Raw genomic sequence first — 21,483 nt, 5'->3', positions numbered from 1 at the left:
TTACCGTAATCGCTGTCGTAGAAGACAATGAACTTCTGCCAGCGCAGCTCGGTGACCAGCTTGAGCATGACATCGTTGAGGCGCACGGGCGGGCGCGCGGCCAGCGTGTACTCCTCGTCCTCCAGGCTGGGGTTGAGCTGGCAGGCCGTGCGCGGGGAGCCGCCCGTGCTGCGCTGCACGAACAGGTGCGGGATGTGCATGGCGTCCGTCAGCGACTGCAGCGCGTTGGCCGACGCGCAGCCCGTGGACGTCACCAAGGCTAAGATCCCCAGGGTCATCAGGTCGCAGGCTGGGGAAGACAAGATGTAAAGCAGGGTTTGAACGAGCTCAGCAATTCCTTTGGCCAACCTAGATGCTAAGGAGGGAACGAGGCAGGTTTTGCCCTTGCCATCAACACGGGGCTGAAATGATTTGTATTACACTATCAGCTGAAGCCTTTCAGAGGTAGGTCCTGTACCTTTACAGTAGGAGACAATATCTGCAATCTTTCCTGATATGCCAAAGTTGAGGACAGATAACGTAGCTACTGTCAGTCCTTGAGACAGCAGCTGATGTGGATGGAGATTATGGCCCTTGCTTCAGGTCATTCCTGGTGCACACAGGAACTGAATTCCCATTTTTTAGAACTCACTTCACTGCTTTAACCCCTTAGTCCTTGTTGGGTACATTGGATGAAGATTTCGGACAATAAAAAGCAACTTCCATCCCAAGGTTTCGCCTCATACAGCAGAGTTTTGAAGGACTTTTTAAATTGATAAGAAAACATTCACTGGGTGTCTCAGAGCAATGCAGAAACAACAAAGGCATTCTTTAGAACCAAGACAACTCATGAATAACTAAACAATTATTAGCAACACCATAGCTGTCCTTAAAAAGATCTGGAAAAGCACGTACCATTTAAAAACACAGCATATACGTTTGACCCCAACTGTTTTGAGAATGAAGCATTATTCTCATGCTGAGTTCAAAACACAGAGTGTGGAGAGGCCTGGGCAGCCCACTCTGCTGCTCAGGACATCCCACATGGTGTGTTCTTCCCAGGACTTCTCCAGATAAGACAACCTCATATTCAGCTGGAGTTAGAAAATGTTTCCAGCCAGGGCTCTCAGCAGCTATTCAGTCAGTAGTGGTGAGAAGACTATGTAAGACTATAAGGCAGCCAGTGATGCAAGGTTTTACTAACCCTCATGAGTAAGGGGAAGCAAAGTCGGCCCTGGGAGCTCAGCACAGGAGACCCTCGTAGGTTAGGATGGCACCATTCCTGAGGGTCCCCCAGGGGCACTTAGAATTGCCTGCTCTGCCTTTGAAGAGGGCTGGGGGCAAGTTCAGGGCTTCGGCAGCTGTTTCAGACCCCAACCAGTACCTGCCCAAGCACAGCCTGCCCACAGGAAACCCATGGCTCTGCTCCCCCAGCACAGAGGCCCAGCATAGCAAAGCCAGACAGCAGGGGACTGGAGATGCTCCACAGCCCTGTGCAGTCTGCACGAGCTCATGAATAGTGCAGAAACAGAAGAGCCTCTGGGGTGCAATTCAGAGCCCCCTGGGACACGCAGGGAGCTGAGCAGGACATTCAGCTTGCAGCTGGAGAGGGGAGGCTGCCCGTGCTGGTGCCTCCCCCCGCAGGGAGGGTGCACGGGCTGCGGGACTGCCAGCGCCATGTCAGGGCTGGTGGCAGCAGGTGACCTGCAGCCACACTGCCACTGCCCTGCTGCCTCAGCTGCAGGGGAAATGCTCCGGCCAAAGGCAGAAAAGAGAACACAATCTATTGAAAGCATTTCTCCTCCTCGAAACACTTTCAAGTATATCTCCACTTTCAGAGGCCAGAAAGTCAAAGGAAGTAGGTTACAAATAATTAATAGTAATTAACAGTTAAGTATCAATTAATATTAATTACATAAAGCCTCCATAGTTAAATACATAACTGTTTCTCACACAACGGCTCCACCAAAAATCTTCTTAGACCAGACAGAAAATAGATATATTTCACTTTGATATGGGATAACAGAAAGAAAATGTTTGATCTTCTCTATGCACAGAATGTTCAACATGTATCCTGATGCAACAAAGCTGAAGAGCTTTTAAAATTATTTCCTTGATAGTCTTTACAATAAACACATGTCAGCTGCATTATCTAAATTTACTCTGTGTTGATTATAGTTATGTGAAATTGTTCTTTGTTTTTCCTGAGAGCTGACCTGATTTAACAGCAGGAAGGCATTATATTTGCCAAATGGGAGACCCAGGTTTGGGAACAGATTTGATTTCCCAGGCTTCTTGCCAGAGAAAACTGAACATGTCATACAGGTAATTTATTTAGTCACAGCAGGGGAGGGAACAGAGAAGTGAGAACAGAGGGAGAGAACAGCAGAGCTGAGCCATAAACCCCTGCAGAGATCACCAGCCAGCAAGCTTTGCTGTCACCAAGGGTGAGAGCAGCAAGCCACACGGGGCTGTAGCAGGAATAATTTACTTGCAAAGCAGACAGAAGGAGACGAAAAACAAAGCCCTTTCTGATGGGAGGCTGCATTTGGAGAGCCACTTACTTGTGCAATACAGAGCTGATCGCCAGTTGTGTAACAAGAAAAACCTTCATTCAGTGGTTGACACTAATCAAAAGCTGCTGCTTATTAGCAGTAGAAAGACCAGAGAGGCGACAGATCATGGCAAATGGGCCCCCTTATCTCCCAGCACAGCCCACCAAACACAGCAGAAATATCTCAGCAAAGACCATTTCAGTTGAGGCATTTTCCCAGTGTTTCATCGTTTGTGTCCATGGGTTAGATTGAAGAATTAGTCAATATGCTTCCACATTCTGATATTTTTGTCGATTGATTATGTTCTGCCTGAAAGCATATGCTACTTAGTAAGTGTTTTCTCCTCTTGCCTCTCTGTTTTGAGATAGCAGGCAATAAAAACTGGGATGACTAAGGAAAAAAAAGGTTTCATGTTTTCTGAATTGCTTTCTTTAGTCAGATTACAGAACGTGAAACAGAACATGTCATTTCTAATAGAAGACTTTCATTATACAAAAATACAATGGATTCCAAGTAGTTCAACCTCTCCACAATTATTGCACTGAAGGGTGAGAATAAGCTTTGAGCACATAAAGGAGGAAAGTATTACTTTTTACATGAGTAACACAATGGGGAACAACAACATAACAGACTCCATTAAAAAACTCATTAGCTCTTAAGGCATCTCAAAATTCCTTATCAAGGGAACATTCAAGGCTTACACAATCTCAAGAGAAAACTCTGGTGGACCACTTTTTTTTTTTTTAGGATTCCCCCCACATTCCTACAATTTCTTGCACAGAAAACTAACCTTAGAAAAATGTATAGTTTTCTGTTTAACTTCACACTTGCTATGGATTTGCAGCAACAATCAAATATCACTGACTCTGTAACTGAGTAAACCACTAATTCTGTCTATCAGTTGCAGTTTCATAAACATTCAAAAGAGCATGCGATCTTTGCATAGAAATTTCAGAACCCTGATCTTGATTTTCTTGGAGCTGGATACATTTGATTTGAAATGCTTTGGTCCACATCAGACTACTAACGTAAGGGAAAGGGGAATCAAAACACCTTGAGAACTTCAGTGATCTTCAACTACTATGGTTATGGTTATATATATTTAATATTGTTGTAACTAAAATGCTACCATATTTATTTATCTTGCAGATATATTTATTTAGATAGGCTTCAAGAAATAATCCTTTTAAAGTATTTGTTCCACAGATGAAAAGACACAAATGTTCTGGTAATCCTGCCCCAGATTTGACTGCTACTTGAACAGCAACAGTTAGTAGTTTACTGTACTGAATTATTTCATCACCAAACTTTGTTTTAAAAAGATACCAACATCGTACAAATCATACAGTAAGAAATGTGCAGTCTAGCATGATGAAAACATGAACAACATCATCATACCTAAAGAATAAATCTTCATTAATCTATTTGAGCCAATTAAATCATGTCACGGTGCTTGTTCAGTGTTGGCCTCCATGAACAGACCACCTCTCAAGCTTATTCTTGGATTTCATTGAAGTTTCCTATTTATTGATTAACCCAGTTCACAATGTTTCGGTGAAGTATCTCCCCTAACCTATTCTTTTGAAGTCTGTTTTCAGAAACTCCCCTTTACACATCTGGCTTGACATTCTACATCTTGAACTGTTATTTCTGTCACAGTGTTTCACAAGACACTGCTTTCTTCTCCATCTATTGCCTCTAATTTGACTCTCACTTCATAGCAATACATACAAAACTCTCTCATTCTGTGACCCACATCTCTAACTCCAGATACATTCCATTAAGACCAAAGTTAAGCCTGGAAAAGAAGCTATTAATTTGCAGACTGAGTCTTATCCATACAAGCTTTTTCATCAGTGGGACTCTTCATGGTACACGAGACAATGCAAGACTTCTACTTTGCTGCAATCATGCTTCAGGTCTTGCATTTCTACCACTGCTTCCTGTACTTCCTATTTCTGAAGACAGGTGCAGATGGGAAAGTCCTGATTTGGCACATTCTTCATGGGGATATTTGCATTAAGAGCTTTATCTCAGATCTCTGTAATTAAATCCCTCTCTCTCCAAACCACTGGGAATTAAAATACTCTAAGAGAAACTGCTATCTTGCTCCTGGCAATGTGACAACGTGACCATCTCTCAGTCTCCCTTTCAGTGATTTCCTGTTATCAGAAAAGGGTAGAAACTTGCTCCTTTGTTTTCTCCATTATCAATAGAGCAGCTGCCAGTGTAATTTCAGCTCTAACAATACATCCTCCTACTGGCATTCACACTGCCTCTTCAAACTTCAGTGTCTTTCTGTCTCTCACTTCTGGGCATCACCATCCTACCCACTCTGGACACCCTCGCATATTTAATAAATCCTCTTCAAGTTTTTAGTTGAACTTTTTTTCTTCTTTTTCAGTTTGACTAATCCTTAGGAACTCTTTACTGCACTGCAAATAGACAATTATCCAAATCACAAATGACTTGCATTTCAAAAATATTCACCATCTGAAAATTGAGAGGCTGCTGCCTTCCTGCTTGGAAAGATTTTCAAAGGAAGGAAGATAACTTCAGACATGGCTGTATTACTCTGCAATGAAGTGATTAACTAAGTTGGCACTTAAGTATCTGTGATTAGGTTTGAAAGCCACCTTCCTGCTGAGACAAGGGACTTCATGCTTGCCTCGGTACTACTGTCTCAATCTGGCACAAAACTAATTTTTCACATTATTTATCTTTGAAAACCAGTAGGGGAAAAAAATTATCACTAAAACAGAAATCCAGAGAACACAGCAGATTCTGGGGAAAAAACCCTATTTTTGGGAACCTAAATCCTAATATTCCATGAGATTATCAAGGCCTGCAATATCATTTGCTGAGAGTGCATAGTTAGATCTACCAACTAAACTAGCAAGCAGATGCAGAATGTCATGTGCTATATACAAATGAACTATTATTTGTGGGTACTAAATTTAATAAGCAGTTTGGTTCATTAGCCTATTCATACATATAAACAGAGATACATGTAAAATTTTGGGGTGAAACACTAGAACAACCAAGAGTTAGGAGATAAAAATATAGCAGTTCAGAAAATTGTGTCTTGAATCAAGATGTAAGGCCTGTGGGAAACACACCCACAGAGGTGTTCTCAAATTAAATGGAAAAAGTCCTTCTGGGAGGTTTGTTGGAGCACTGAAATGAGATAGAAAAGACAATGATGCAAGGAGAAAGACTGCATCCACCAAGCAATATTTCAAACTCAAGAGGATGACGATACAATTCTTTCAGGTAAAGCCAAAATAACACAAACCACAGAAGTGTTTTCACACATATCTAAGCAAAACCTGAATGTTTCTGCTGTAGTACATGAGAAACTTCCATGAAGTCGAAGCACAAGCCCACAGCTAATTCAGTCATACAGAAAAATGGCATAAGACTATTAGCTATCTATGTTTTACTCCTCTTTAGGCCTCAAAAGGCCTTTAAAATTTTATGCTTTTGTGCAAAACCAGCTGATCAGGCAGAAAAAAATTATAGAATAATCTCATTTATATCACTGGGAATGCTTCTATTAAAAATATTGATCTATATAAAGACTCCTATTATTGGTTTATTAAGAACAACGTTAAAATTAGTTATCTAAGCACTCACTGAACCCCTAAATGGGGTTTCCTGAAGAGCCATTTATTTCTTGCTTCACATTTTATGATGTTTCTCAATCTTCAGCTTCTTTCTTTAACTGAGAAAGGCAATTCATAATGAATTTGCATCATTTGCACTTAATGACATGCTATGCAGTTGTTCTTCCTTTGGATACTCAGCGATAAATATATTTTTCTTTGTTTCATTTCTGTAGGCTTTTACTTACTTTTATGTTCTATACTATAACACTATGTTTCTACAAATAAAGAATTTATTATTTTTACTATGAAATCTACATGAAGCTATAGTTAGTTGTCACATAAAGACTGATAATACAGAGAAAAGATAACAAAGGTAGACAGCAAAAATCTTTTATGTGGCACTTTTATTGCTGTACCACCTTATATGTAGTGAAGATGGGTATTTCCTACTCCATTATCAAAACAAAGTGCATCTTAGAACAAGAAAGAAAATTCACAATTTCTCCTCTGTGGTTTGATTAAAAAAAAAAAAAAAAAAAAATCAAGCCAACCAAAACCCCAAAGTACCTCAACTTAGATGTGTACATTTTTTGGATAAAATATTTGAAAACAATAAATATTCCCTCCCTCCTCTTCTTCTGTATCTGAGAAAGGGCAGTACAGAGGTGTGCCAGCCCATTCATACATTAGTGTGTGTACATAAGAGTTCACATAATCACTATGTCAGAATATCTCTGGCAAAGCAGCATCTAAAAAACACCTCAAAAGCAAGGAAAGCATGAGATTTTGACATGTTTACCAAAAACACTGGGAAAAATCACTTCTAAAGGTCATCCCCCAATTTTTGGGCAGTGTTTTTATTGTTTTCCCATTATTCAAGGAGGAGGAATAAGGGAATAAGCTGCTGGGGTGAGCAGCTGGCTCCATCCCTCTGGCCACTGCTCAGGGCACTAACAGGGGCCTCATCACTGCTCAATGACATCGACTGCTCAGGAGAAGCCGTTTTTAGCTCTTCCACTTCCTTTCAACTCTATGTTTTACGACCTGATGTCTTGTGGGCCAATTCTCAGCATGTATAAACTCTGAGAGCTCCCCTAACATTTCCAGAAGTGTCCTTTACATCTACATAATTGCCACTGTGCCTTGTTTGCTCCATCACCCCCTTGGTTCAGCATTTTCAGTACACTGTCATTGCTGGCTGGCGCACACACAGACAACTTTTGGTACGAAGGCTGCAAAATGCTTTCACTTTATAGGACCTATAATGAACACCAAAACTGCATAAATCCTTTCCTTAGCATGCACATTGACTGCAACGATTGGAGACTTAAAGCAATATCCCTGGAAAGACAAACCAAAAAGCCACTTCAGTGCATGACAGCATTCTTTGTGTCAGTACTAACCCACTAAACCATTAACCGCCATCCTTGAAAAATTAACCAGGAGCAGGAAGAGAAGCAGTCTAGACCACTCTTCTGTTTGCATTCAGGCAAACAAAGAAATTATTCCAAAATGGTAAGTAACATACAACAGAGAATAAAAACAGTGATCAAAACTAGAGTTGTGGCTTTCATTTAATTTATGGGAGTGTATTAATAACTCCCTTCACTCTTTGATGGTCAAAATAAAACACCAAGCACAAGTAACACTGCTCTACTGACAACGCAGTTTAGTTTCTGCACAACTGAGTGATGCCATCAAGTGGTCAACAAATGCACCAGTTGTTTTCCAAATAAGGTTTTTGGGTTAATCTTCAATGCACATGCTACATTTTGTGTGGAAAAGCTACTGCCATGAAACCAGCAAAAAGCACATTCCACTGATAAAAGTGCATCAATTGAGAGCACTAGTGACAGGTAAGAGTTGGCCTTGTTTTTCCAAAAGACAGCTCTGATAGTGCTCTCTAGCTCCTCCTAAGAAGGTAAGAGTCCCTGAGAGCACAAACAGCTTTAGAACTGCTTTACAGTTGATTTTTGCTATTGGTTTTGCAGTTGGGTAGATCTGGAAGAGCACACCAGGAAAGACTGCATTATGTAGCTATTAAAAGTATTTTAAAATTCTTTAAAAATTTACAAAAAACAATTTAGCATTATGAGTAGTTAAAGATGTGCAACATCCCAGAATTCAAACCTCTTCTAGTCTTTCTCAATGAATAATAAAAAGATCCTTAAAGCAACTAAATAGAACTTTGATGATACATAAATTCTGCAGAATAACTGTACTTCTGTTTTCTCAACAAAATGTAACTCCAATTGTGAAGATTTTCTCTCAGAATTTTAGTTTGGCATGATGTTTAAAAATGTGAATAAGCGTTTCTGGTAATTTTGAATAGTGTATGGGTTCTACAGAACTACCCATTAATCGCAATGGCATCAATACTATTTTAAGGCACTAGGTGGAACTGAATCAGCTTTGAGTTTTTTTTTTCTTTTTTCCCCTTCAGCACTAGTTCTGAGGTAGAATTAGCTGCAAACCATCTCAATTATTCACAGGACATAACTGCTTTTCTGAACACTGCATATTTGATCTCTGTTCTTTGCAAGTTCTTCAAAAGTTATGTTTTCTTTTGCCCTTCAACACGGAATGAGCTGCACTTTCTCACCCTCTGCTTTTTTCACCTGCCTTTCATGACAAATCAATGACATAGAAGTATTTTTTTCACCCTTGTTACATTCTGCAGGGATGCCTGACTTTGTCACCTCCTTTGGGACCATTTTACTTGTACAGGCTGAGTACTGTTTTAATGTCAGTGTGTTTCAGGCTCAGTTTGGGCACACACAAAAGGAGAGCACTCTTCTGCCATCTTCGAAAAGCAGCCAAACACGGCAATTCCAGATAAGCTGATAAAACCTCCCATTCTTTGGTACTGAGGAACATTTTTGGATTGGGAGCAGTATTGACAACCAAGGAACACATTAGCCCTGCTTGCCTATCTAAAGGTATCTATGCACAAATAGGGCCAAGAGAAACTTTCATTTGGGGGGAGGCTGAAATTCCTCCCTCTGCACCATGCCTTTAAGCTGAAAGCAGGAGGGATGAGCATCAGCCTAAGCCTCTCAACATTGCTTCTGCACTACCTACAAAAGATTCCTGTTGTTTCCCCAGCACATTAGGAGCACGTGCCACTCGCTGCACACTCCCACTCATGCAGACATTTTAAGCAAACCAAAACACTGACGCATGATCTCCTTTCCAATCTGCCATTGTGCTCAGTAACACGCCTACTTGAAGACAACAGTCAAATAACCCCAAACATCGCTCCGAAGTGGCACTTTACATCCCCAGGCTCTAAGGAAGACTCTGGGGCACACATAAAGCTATCAGGGCTGCTGTGTTACCAGAAATAAAATGTTATGAGGCTCAAGGTAAGTTCACAAAAGCTACCATTGTCTCATGCACAGACAGGAAGTTCTGTACTCCAGCAAGCAGCTCCAGAAATGCACAGCCCTAAAACTTATCCTTTTTGTCCTGTCGATGATTCCCCCCCTCCCACAGCTGTTACTTCTACCAGCAAAGGGGACAGCGATGTTACATAAGGCAGAGGAGATACCAGAAATCATCACACAGCCAGGGAAGCACAGCCGTGGTGAAGGAGCCCACTTACCTAAACAGCATTCATTTATTTATGCCAACTGCTGAAAGACTTGTAGTGTTTATGAATCTAGTTGTGACTCAGTATGTATTTATAGCACATATTTATCGACAAGCTTTAGGGGCTGATCTATTGAAAGATCTCTGCAATGTATCACATACTTACAACTGCATTCAAAGATTATGCAAATATCCCAAGCCTAGCAACAGTCTAAAGCTGCTATGTCATTTTCTAAAATCAACTTTAAAAGGAACACTTTCTCCTTTCCTCACTCATGAAAGACATAACAAATGCCAAAATTATTTTTGCTCATTACTAAGGAAAAGTTCCTGTCCTCACTCAGCACTAGTATTCGTGATATAAAAACCACTTTGCCTGCAGATCTCAAATCCTTCATGACCATCCAGTGCTATAAACTGGGTAGCATTAAAATACTGCAACCTGCATTCTCCAGTTTTCCTTTTAGCAGTTGCCACTGAGTAACTTCAGACACTACACATAACTTTTTTAACATCTACTAAAGCTAATTTAACTTATTGGAGTATTACTCTGAATTTATCTCTCCCCTTCACCTCTGCATGAGACGAATCAGGGGAAAACACCAAAACTCACAAATTGTCAGGAGTTCTCATCTGAATACATGAAATTAGCCACTTGTTCAAATGTGTTTAACCCTGATAGTTCCCACTGTGAACCTGAGGGCAGATTTTCAAAAAGTCTCAACACTTACACACTTCTTTGCCAGAAGCTACTGCAAGACCAGGCCTCTTGTTTTGATGTTTAAATGAGACCTGACCTCTTGAAAGTTGTTCCCATTTTCAACTAGACATATTTTCTTTTTTTTTTTAAACTATGTCAACCTCTGTGTCTAGGGATAAACAGATATTACACAGGGGATAACCAGGCTTACCTCATACCAGTACAAATGCAGAATATTTTTTTGAAACCCTATTATTAAAAATTGTTTAAAAATCGGCCTAATTAAAATTTGCACCTAAGGTTTCTCTCCACATGAAAGTCACTCTACGGTAGACACTAATTCAGACTAATCTAGAAGAAGCCATGTAGAAAAGATCTGCTTTTAAAACACCTCACATTCCTCTAACAGATACTGTTTCACTTAAAGGCTCTACTTTCAGCTGTTGTACAATTCCTTCAATTGCACCTGATTTCAGTAACTGCATCATAGAAAATTATCAGAGTAGATAAATAATACAGGATAACTCAAGCCCTGTGGCATGATCTATACAGAAATATCATATTACACTTCTTATTAGGTGCTACTTATGCTTTATTATTAAGAAAGCTTAACTGGCTGTTATGTTTAATGTTTGCATTCATATAATCTCATTATATAACACCTTCAGGTAGCTTTCTTTAGCTGCAGACTAAAACCAAAACAATTTTGTCCCTGTCCTCTTACCACTGCATTTGAATGTATTCTGCAGAAGGCCAAAGAAGTACTGCTGCACTGTGGTCAGAGGAACAGACAGTTACTGAAGCATTATCATGTGGGAACAAGTAAGGAATTCAATATCACACCTTCCTGAGTCTGTTTCTACAGGGCTTTGTAACACCAATAACCAGTGCTCGTGCAGAGAGTTAAACACAGATGGAAGGAAAATGCTTAAACTAGCAAAGTAAACCTCATAACAAAGAAGTTAGTGCCTAATTCCAAGCTGGGCACGCAGAGAGATTGGTTTAAGGAAAGGAGAAGAGGCACTTCAAATATAGAAGCAGAAAGAGTAGGTCAGAGAAGGCTCCTGCTTTCAAACATCATTTTTTTTTACCAGTTAAAAAAATTAAAAGTGGCTTATTACAAAAATGAATTTCTAATGAGAAGTACCAGTACAAATGAGGAATTTTTGTTTGTTTGTTCATAGGTCACCAGATTCTCACTGAAGGCATTCATTTGATCATACAGATTTTCTGAGTATACGTATTATGGTTGCATGCTCAAGTCATAAGCCAAGTAAAAAAAATTCAGATGTTAGAGAGCCACAGCATCTAGAGCCTTCATGCAATCCTCACACTGTCCCAAGCATTAGGGAATTTTACTGTGAGAAACACTCAAATTCCAGACTGATGAAAATGAAGTTACAGCAGGATGCCATAGACAGCAGTGTCAGTTTGAGAGCCTGGGCAGCCTGACAATAACCGTGGTATTCCCTGCAGGGCTGAAGGGGGCTTGTTTCACTCGTCATTGTATGACTCTTATACTCTGATTTCTCCTCTTTTTACTGCACATCATCTTTATAAAATCACTGTCTCATCCAGAACACATGCTATATACACCAGCTAAATTGTCACATTCTTCATACCATCTATTCTTTTCTCATAATCACTGAATTGTTTTCATAAAGCAGTCTGACTATAAGGTACGGGACTGCAGGGAATCAATACCCAGGCCTGGCAGTACATTACCCTCTTGTCTGACTGATAATAACCTGCACAATTGACACTGTGGGCTTTTAAAGTTTCCCAAATCTCTCCAAAGTGAGGCATTGCCTTCTGAGGTTAAACTTCTAGACACATCGCGAGAGCTCTAACACCATATCCTGGTTCTGCAGACTCAATGGTCACTGTTAGCTCTCCAGTCCTTCCAATTTACTTCAAACGACCATTTCCCAAAGATCCAATTTCATGAGCATTAGGTCATGAGACATTTTTTCATTCAAGGACCTCTATACAGACCCTGGATTTAGAAAACACCTTGCCCCTCGCAACATCACCTAAGGTGAGTTCTACACAGCTCTTGAGCATTTTCTACAGCATTTATTATACATGCAGTACTATGAACCACTTGTATTTTGGACCTGAGTCATCTCAGTAAGTAACTACTTTGAAATCAAATGAATATATTTCCTCACAAGCTGAAAATATTTTGCGCAACCAGGAAAACTGCCTCCTAGATAGACATGTCAGCTGATTTCTCAGGGGGGCTTTTGTCACAGAGGCTCTTCATTTTCACATGGTAAGAATATTTTGATGTAGTCCAAATCTACATCTTGAGGCTGTCTGGCAGACAACGACCTTGCACATTCATTAGTCTTGGAAACTCCATGGAGATCACTCTTATTTTTTATACATACATATTTAGACTGACAACCATTTCTCAGTTCTACAAGAGTAAAGTGATGCAGTTTTTTTACTATGGTAACAGGTTTCCTTAGCGGTAGAACCCAAGGCACAATATGTTATCCTTGGCCACAGTACCAACAGAAGGTGTTAATGAAGCCCCAGACTGAAGCAGGGTTAAAGTTTGGGGGAAATTTGGCTCCTTCTTGTACTCTTTACACAATTACATCTAGATGTAATGAAGGCATGTATCACATGCTCCTTCCTCACAGCTCTCTCCTAGTGCAGGGTGGCTGCACATACCAGACACGGGCTGGATACCCTGGAGACCAAGGCCAGCATCCACTATAGGGACAAACTGCTTCTGCTGTTCTCTGAGCTACAGCAAAGCACAGCCAGGTGTTAAAGTGAGCTGCAGGATTGGACCCTGCTGAGCAGGGGAGTGATTGCTATGTACATTTAGGCCTCCACCACACAGCACTTGGGTGGTTAGAGAAAAACACTTTTTTTTTCACTTCCACACCAAGTCCCTTCCAGTCTAAAACACATTTCTGTGCAATGTAACAAAAGGCAACATCTTCTCACTTAAGACTTTCCCAATCTCCTTGGCCCCCTGTGCATGCAGGAGACTGCATTGTGCACTTCTTCATGTTAGGAAGAGGGGATTCTAAATGGCAAAAGTGCCTATCATTTTCTACCCAGTTTAATGATACATCTGATTAACTGCACTGACCACAGCTAATCAGGTAACTCACTGGATTTGACTGTCTTGGAACATCAAAACTGGATAAAAAGTTTTTTGTGAGCAATGACCAAATACCTCAGCTAAACTGTCAGAAAGACTACAAAATAGAAAGGTAGGTAATGTTCGATTTGTAGACTAATTTTAGAACATATAGAAATGCATAATGAAAAGAAAGGCAGTGTTTTCTACCAATGCTCCCAGACACTTTTATCTCTGTTTTGCATCAACTGGAAGAAAACTTTCACATTTTGTGAATATACCCTTTCTAATATTCAGCACAAGATGCTCAGAATCCAACCAGCTGAACTGCACCAAGGCCCAGGAGCTGACACAGACTTCTAATCAGGGACCTGGGTGCACACAGAGTCCCATGAGACAAGCAGCTAAAACACCTATTTGTGCCCCACAATGTGCTGATGCACTGGAAGGCAAATGTGATCCAGAAACGGCAGGTGTTTTGAAGCAAAAAGGTTCTTGCCCACTGATCTTTGCTAAAGTTATTTAAATATAAAGCTCTACAAAGCAAAAGATCAGCCACAAGAAGTTTCATATGAAGAACACAGGAAACTTTTTTAAAACAAAGGTTAAATGATTAACTCTAACCTTGACATTTCAATCCAGGTAATGCCTTTTTTTAAATTAATTTTTTATTTTACAACCTAAATAACTTGGGGGGAAAAAAGAACACAAAAATGCAATTTTTTAATACAAAAATTGAAAACCAGCTGAAGTTCAACGCACCAGCCACTCCTATCACCACCACCATCTCCCACTCCTGCCTCCCCACTTCCCTCAAGACAGGACTCAGGTCGAGCCCTCCGGTTCTGACTCACACTTACCATCACCCTGAGCAGGAGATCCCAGGTCTCAGCTGCAGCTAAATAACCAATGCCCTCACCTGAGACTTCATAAACCCATGTTCAACTTCACCCCACAAGACAGTCACTTTTCCCAAGGGTCTGAAAGCCAAAAAAATTTGGCAACTGATTGGCCTCTATAAGCACCAGTTGGGGTAAGCGTCAGCTGGGAACTTCTTGCTTCAGTTCTTTGCTATGAAAAGTCTGAGATCTCAAGGGCAAGTTATACAAAGCCTCCAGCATAAAGCTGTCCTGTACACCTTGGGTATGTGCCAGCTAAGATGGGGACTGAATCTGTCAAACACAATCCCAAACTTCCATCACTCAGAAACCCTAACCAGCAGTGATAGGCTTTCTCCTTCACCAAGAATGCCAGTGTTTGTTTAGAGTGCAGTGAGTGCCACTATAAGCACAATGCTTTATGCCACTTACACAAATTAGGAGAGACTAAACTTTTGTTATCTTCAGGTCAATTGGATTTAGCTGGGAAACTCCATTTCTGATCTCTGCACATTTGACAGAAGGCAAGGAGTCACATGGATAATTTATACAGATAAATGAATGATAGCAAGGTCTAACTTCATTTGTGTGGTCATTTGCTTATTTCTTTTATTTGTGTTCTTCCTGAAGTACTTGCATGAAACATGCAATTGCATTCTGTTGGAGTGGTTAATACAGCATGAAGAGAAATGCATACTTGTCATGTCATTTCAGGCCCTGCACAGCAGAATCACATGTTAAAGTGTTTTTGGCTACTGACAGCGAAACAGTGCAGATGCTATAAAAAGCAAATGTCCAGAAATCTGAATTCCTATAAACTACTTCTAATGTAAATAACTGTCCATGTATCCCTTGTGCAGTGCAGGATCGGCCCTCTTCTATTACAAAGTATGATATAACAGGGGTTTGCAGCCATCTGTCACAGTTGCACTGAAAGGCTAAGGGTGAAGGTTTTTTGGGACAAAATTTTGGGGCCATCTTGTGAACATTTGTTATCCCCCAATTGTTCCCCTATCAGAGTTCAATTTTGTACTTGTGTAAGCAACATCTTCACTGAAGGTAAATACAATATTGAATCTATCATATTAGCTAGCTTGACTTGTCTAGGCCAGTGTTTCTTCCATATCTGTCACTGACACCACACCAATCTCTCTAAAGCTTTTAAAATCTTTTGCAGAGATACACAAAACCAAATTCCTATAAGAAAATATTCTTCAGAATATTGTCATATTCATTGGCTTTTGTGCTGAAGCATGAGGATTTAAATTCTTTATAATTTCTTAATCCTATCAAGTATACTTGTGCATTTTCTAATTATCTGTATAGAGTCTAATCCTTACCAAAAAAGGGAAAAGAAAAAAATCCTACTAAGATTCTAAGCACTCAGTATGTTAACTCTGATTTCACAAAGTTCTTGCTGGTTTTTGGTTTTAAGCCTTGACGCTGCCTCCTATGGAGTTGAAATAAAGTCCCTCTTGCTCTCTCTTTGCATCACCGTTTTCCCTCCTCCAATCATGATTTTTTTTAATAACAGCTCCAAATCTCTGCTCTTTTCCACATCTTTAATCAGCTTTCACTTCCCTTCAAATACTTAAGTGTGTGTCGTATATATCTTCACTAAACACAGTCACCAGAAAGGAGAATGGAAAACCACGGCATTCCTAACACATTCCCACTGATCTCTCTCCAGTGAGACTTGGGCCCTTTCTTCCATAAACCCCCATACAGCTGTGAAATCCCTTATTTTCCCATGAGCACACCTTTGCCAGTCTCAGCAAGGAGTTTCAGCTGCCATTACAATGCCCACTGGCCTACTCGTGTTGGGGTCACTGACTTACTGCCTTCCCTAGCCTGGATGGGTGTCACCCACACGTAACTGTTCTTCCCAAATCCAGATTAGGGATGAGAATGTTAAACAGTATTTCTAGTATAGAACTCATGGGTCCTTAGCTTTAGCTTTTTGCTGTGCTAACCATTCGTGTTTACCTACCTCCATAGAGCTTTTGAATTACAAAAACTTCCCACCTCCACTCTCTCCTGAACTGCTTAGATATTCTGCTGGCTTCTGCGAGCATTTGCCAGAGCATGATTTTTCCATATGGTAACCCATTGACCTATAATAGTTTTGTCTGAACATTCTGAAAAAAAAAAAAGTATACCTTAGAGCAAGTGTTTCCATCTTTGGTGAAGATCACATTGTCTTATAACCCTGTGTTTAATTGGGTATTGCTTTGGGAAATCATGTTGCAGCTTCAGCAAAAGCCACAAGCTGTCTCGTAGGATCTGAAAGATATTGTAGCTGTCCTATTTTAATGAAATTGCACTTGCAGTGTTGCAGCAAAACATCTCATACATCTCATTCCAGCCCCTTGAAGAGATAATAAACAAAACCAAAAGAATAGTGAGCTGATTCTAAAGCTACCCTGGGTTTTTTTAAGATTCAGTAGTACCAAATCTTGCCATGTCTGGAAAGACATGAAAAGCCAAACCAACACAACCTGCAAATGGACTTTACATTTTGTCTACACTGTGCAGTTCACAGCTGCATGAGCTACTGGTACATGAGCTAGGTCATGTTGAAGTCACACAGACGGTTTTTCTGTGCTACAGTGCACTGAGCAGTGCAGACAAGCTCGTAAGCGGCACATCTCTCAAATGCAAAGTAGGGCAGAAGGTCTGACATTCTGGGTAAGTCCCACGTTTCTGATGCACTCAGTGCAGTTGTTATACCACAATGGTTTCCTCCATCAAAAAATCTTGCAAAATATGATTGAACTCAAGATTCAACAGGGATGCAGAACCCACCCTAGAAGCCTACACTGCTTCCTAAGGAAACGATACCACAAAAAAAGAACGATCCGGTGTTGAATTAGATCTAGTTTGCAGTTACCCTTGCTCTGGAATTCACAGGCTGAACACATGAGGTAAAAATCCCTCTAAAATATTTCAAAATCCTGTACAGAACTTTTCAACAAGGTTTTCACCCCATTAGATGGCTGATATGGAAGGTGACATTATTCACCCCAGCACAGATTTCTCTTTATGCAAATCACATAGGATTTACTACTTAAAAGTGGAAATGAGGGCTTCCTTCTCATGGCTGAGATGTAAAAAATTACCACATGCTGCTTATTGTCAGCAGCAAATCCTTATGACTCATTTCTTTGTCCTCATAAGACACTTTAAATGGAAACAAAATTTCAAGATGTACAGATAACCCTTTTAACAGGGTGAATAATTTATTATACATTTACAGTGTTGTTACTGGTTTTAGAAGAACCTTTACCATATATTTCACTTGGATCATGACTGTACCGAATTTTCAGTTTGGAATATTTGTTGTAGTTCAGTGAAACACATGCAGATATATGCACGTCACATAGCTCAGTATTCTACCCCAATACACTACTGAAGAACACTAAGTACTTAAACTGCATTTCTAAGAATAGATTGCAAGGAGATAAAAAACAAAAAACAACAAAAAACAACCAAAAATATTTTTTTCTGAACCAAAGAGCAGATTCACGGTCAGATTTTTCACTTACTGCCTCCGCAAGCATCAATTAAAATCACTGGGTTCACGTACACCACTGGATACAAGCAAATAATGGATAGAGAGCCTTGCTACTGCATCAAGTGTTCCTTTGAAGAGGAGCCTCGGAGTCTGCGGTGCTGATTCTGCTCTGTTTGATCTACCACACACTAGCTTGCACAAAAATATTCACTTACCCCTGACAAAACACTCTTCTGTTTGCATTATCTTTGCTGGACTGTCATAATGCCCTCTCCACTTTGGAACCTCTGAGAGCACAGAGCAGAAATTCAAACTCAATTTATCTTACAGCAGTGGAAACAGATCTACTATTCAGAGCTGGAATAAGAAACACCAAACTGGAATGAAAACAGGACTTTGTATTCAAATATTTATATACGTATGTGTGCACATACATGTACATTTTCAAGTCAACTGACTGGCATAATGCTCTTCTGTGACCCCTAATAATTGACTTATTCTTTATGGGATGTGCACTCAGCCACAATCCAGCTATGAATATCCAAGAGAAACAATGGCACTGTCAACAATTACCAACAAAGAAACTAAACTAAGTCCAACAAACCCTGCTAATCCCTCTTTGACACAGAGGAAATACCATGGCTAAATAGTGCCATTTTTACTTTTTTAAATTAGAAAAATAAAATAGTATTTGCCTCTTAGATCTTACAACTAAAAACTAAGAGACAAGCACTACAGAAAAGCCACACTCAGTGAACACAGACATTACTATGTTAAAAGGCAATAAGAAACCACCTATCCCAATATTACCTTCCCTTTTTTCCCCTTAGTGAATTAACATGAAGCAGAGCATGTATTGTGTGACCCTCCTGTCTGTACACTGACAGTGGTTCCAGCAGCTCAACAGAATTAACCTGAGTTACAGCTGGCTTCCAATCCACTTATTGGATTGGGTGTAGCCTACAAAAGAATTATTTTTGATGAAAATTCTTGAATTTTACGTCCTTTATAATTTATTGTCCTTCATATGGGGTGGTAGCAAGCTCTGCAATTTAACTGTGCTTTCCATGAAAAAGGACTTATTTTAAAACATCTATTTCTGCTGGACACCCTTTAGATCCCATATTACAACATGCAGGTAACTCTTACTCCCTACCCTTATTTCTCCCCCATCCACATTTTTATATTCTACTATTACACTATTATCATATCTTTTCATGCAGCAATCCTAATCTATTGTGTTTCTCCTCCTGTACAGGCAGCTCCACACCTTTAACCATTCTTCTTGTCTTTCTTCTAGATTTTATCAGTTTTACTGTGACCTTTAAGAGACAGGATCATCAGATCTGCACACAGAAACTGAGACACAGAAGTACACTTGAAAAACGAGGTTGATTTGTTCTCCATTCCTTTCCTAAAAATCCCTAAGATTTATCTGTCGTTTCTTACTGTCACCAATAATCCTAGTAGCGGTTTTTGAGCAATATCCACAATAGACACAAGATCTCCTTCCTGAATGGTAATAACAGTTTTCAAATTTACTATTGTGTACGTGAACACGTATATATTCTGTGTGGAAGCACACACGTAGCATATTGCAGCAGAAAATGTTTCTTGACAGCCCCACAATGCTAAGAAAACAAAATGCCCAGATTAAAAAAAACCAACAATCTGTCATACCAGATCAAAATAATTACTGAACTATACGCATCTTCCCATTGCTATGCCCACTTCCCCACAAATTATTATTATCTATAAAAGCAGACAGCCTGAAAAACAGGAGGACACACATTTGGTAATTGGACAGTGTCCAAACTAAAGTCAAGCACAGGTATGTCCTCACCAGCTAACACGCAGATCACCATCACATGCTCTTCCCACTACACAACACGTGTTGCAGGGGGTTGTCATGTAGCCAGGAATCTGTCACTGCTCTCAGACTGCTCAAACAGCAACAGCCCCTCAGCTCAGGGGTAAATAAGTTGCTCTGTCGGTCATTATGAAGCCCACCCAGCACAGGGACTGCAGGACTAATGCACAGCCTGACGCAGAGTACCCCCAGTCCACTGGAAGTGGCTGTGTGGCACAAGAGATTTTGACCTTGAGGTCCCTGCAGGGCAGTGTGGGGAGCAGCTGGGCGTGGGTTGTCACACCGACCTTCTGGCTGGCGCCCTGCGGGGCAGTGCGTGGGTGTGCCCCCAGCCACACTCCCACCTGAGTGCAGGATTCTTTTCTGCCATCTTCACACACACCTTTAATACATCCACCTGTACCAGGGGGAAAACTGGAGCACACAGGACAACAGGGATGAACACATCTAATAAAAACCACTAAATACATACACCACAGAGAGCAGGCATGAATGTGTTTGTTAGGAAAGAAGAATATATATCCTGTAGAAAGCAGAACAGTCAAATTCTGTCTCTAGTAACTGCAAATAAATATGACTGTGTTCCTTCAGAAAAGTCTTTCTGCGCTACATGTAAATTCATATTTTTCAGAAAATATCAAGAACATCTTTACCTGCCTCAGTGAAATCAAAAAGAGCATATTATGAAGCACCAGAAGGTATTTCCTTGCCAGGTTTTCTATTTGTGTTTTCTGATTGTCTGGGTGTTCTTTTCATTTGCACCCAACTGAGCACTGCTACATCACCAGCTCCTTTGTTCTGGTCTGCTCATCTGCTGCAATAACTTTTTTGTTTTCCATTTGGTAATTCCATCTTCTAGCATATATCATCCTGTTTGGGTACTTTATTCAATTTTATGAAGTTGCCAGTGCAAATTGTTTGCACAAATGGAGAGTGATTTCTTTTTACATTAGCCCTCTCCTGTTCCAGACTTGCTCCAGCAATGCATTGGGCAATGCTGGAGTAAATGCTGGAAAGGAATAGCATAACTACAAACTGGAATAACTGAACTCAGGTGCCGAAGGAGAACCACACAGTTGCAAAAGTAATGCTCATTTCATAAGGCATAGGAAACCAAGACAGCTTTTCTTAATTCCAATCACCTCGGAAAAATATTTCCTTAAACTCTTTTATGATCTGTACATGCAGCATAAATCCTCCTTTAGCCACAGTTAATTTAAAGGAGAGAAAAGAAGAGTGAGAAGCTTCATGTTGTTTCAAATAAGTGAAAAATTACACTGCAGCAGCAAATAACAAGAGTCTGTTCCTAACATCAGAAAGATGCACAATGCTAACAGGATCTGAAGAATGAGCTATATGTAATCTTGTTGTCTTCAATTTCTGCTCATCAATTGAATCACTCCTATTAAATGGCCTTTATATGCTCCCTAATTCAAAAAATGCCAAGAAGTTAATTTAATCCTCAAAGCAGATACTCTCAGAAGTGTGTCTGGTGCTGTAAACAGATAATAGAAAAAGCAGCTTAAAATCAGAAACAGAAAATTTCAGGTTTTTTCCATAACATTAACTTCCTGCACTTGACTACATCTCTTTTGCACATCTTACACACTTTCCAAGCAGCACAAAAATTCATTTTCTAGCACAGCTGGAGGCCTGGCAGATAAAAAGTATCCCCAGCCAACTTT

General features: G+C 40.2%; 1 protein-coding gene across 7 annotated transcripts in view; it reads right to left on the bottom strand.

Moving 5' to 3' along the window:
- The window catches only part of GRID1 (glutamate ionotropic receptor delta type subunit 1), a 500,801-nt gene that overhangs the window by 300,476 nt on the left and 178,842 nt on the right, over positions 1 to 21,483 (bottom strand). For all 7 annotated transcript variants that reach the window (XM_032115777.1, XM_032115779.1, XM_032115780.1 and 4 more), the window contains exon 3: positions 5 to 289. In XM_032115777.1, the coding sequence (XP_031971668.1) occupies positions 5 to 289 (285 nt within the window). The remainder of the gene's footprint in view (positions 1 to 4; positions 290 to 21,483) is intronic.

Source organism: Corvus moneduloides, chromosome 8, assembly GCF_009650955.1.
Source record: "Corvus moneduloides isolate bCorMon1 chromosome 8, bCorMon1.pri, whole genome shotgun sequence".
NCBI lineage: Eukaryota > Metazoa > Chordata > Aves > Passeriformes > Corvidae > Corvus > Corvus moneduloides.
Note: the sequence above shows the minus strand (reverse complement) of the source record. Positions and strands in the feature narration are given on the sequence as shown.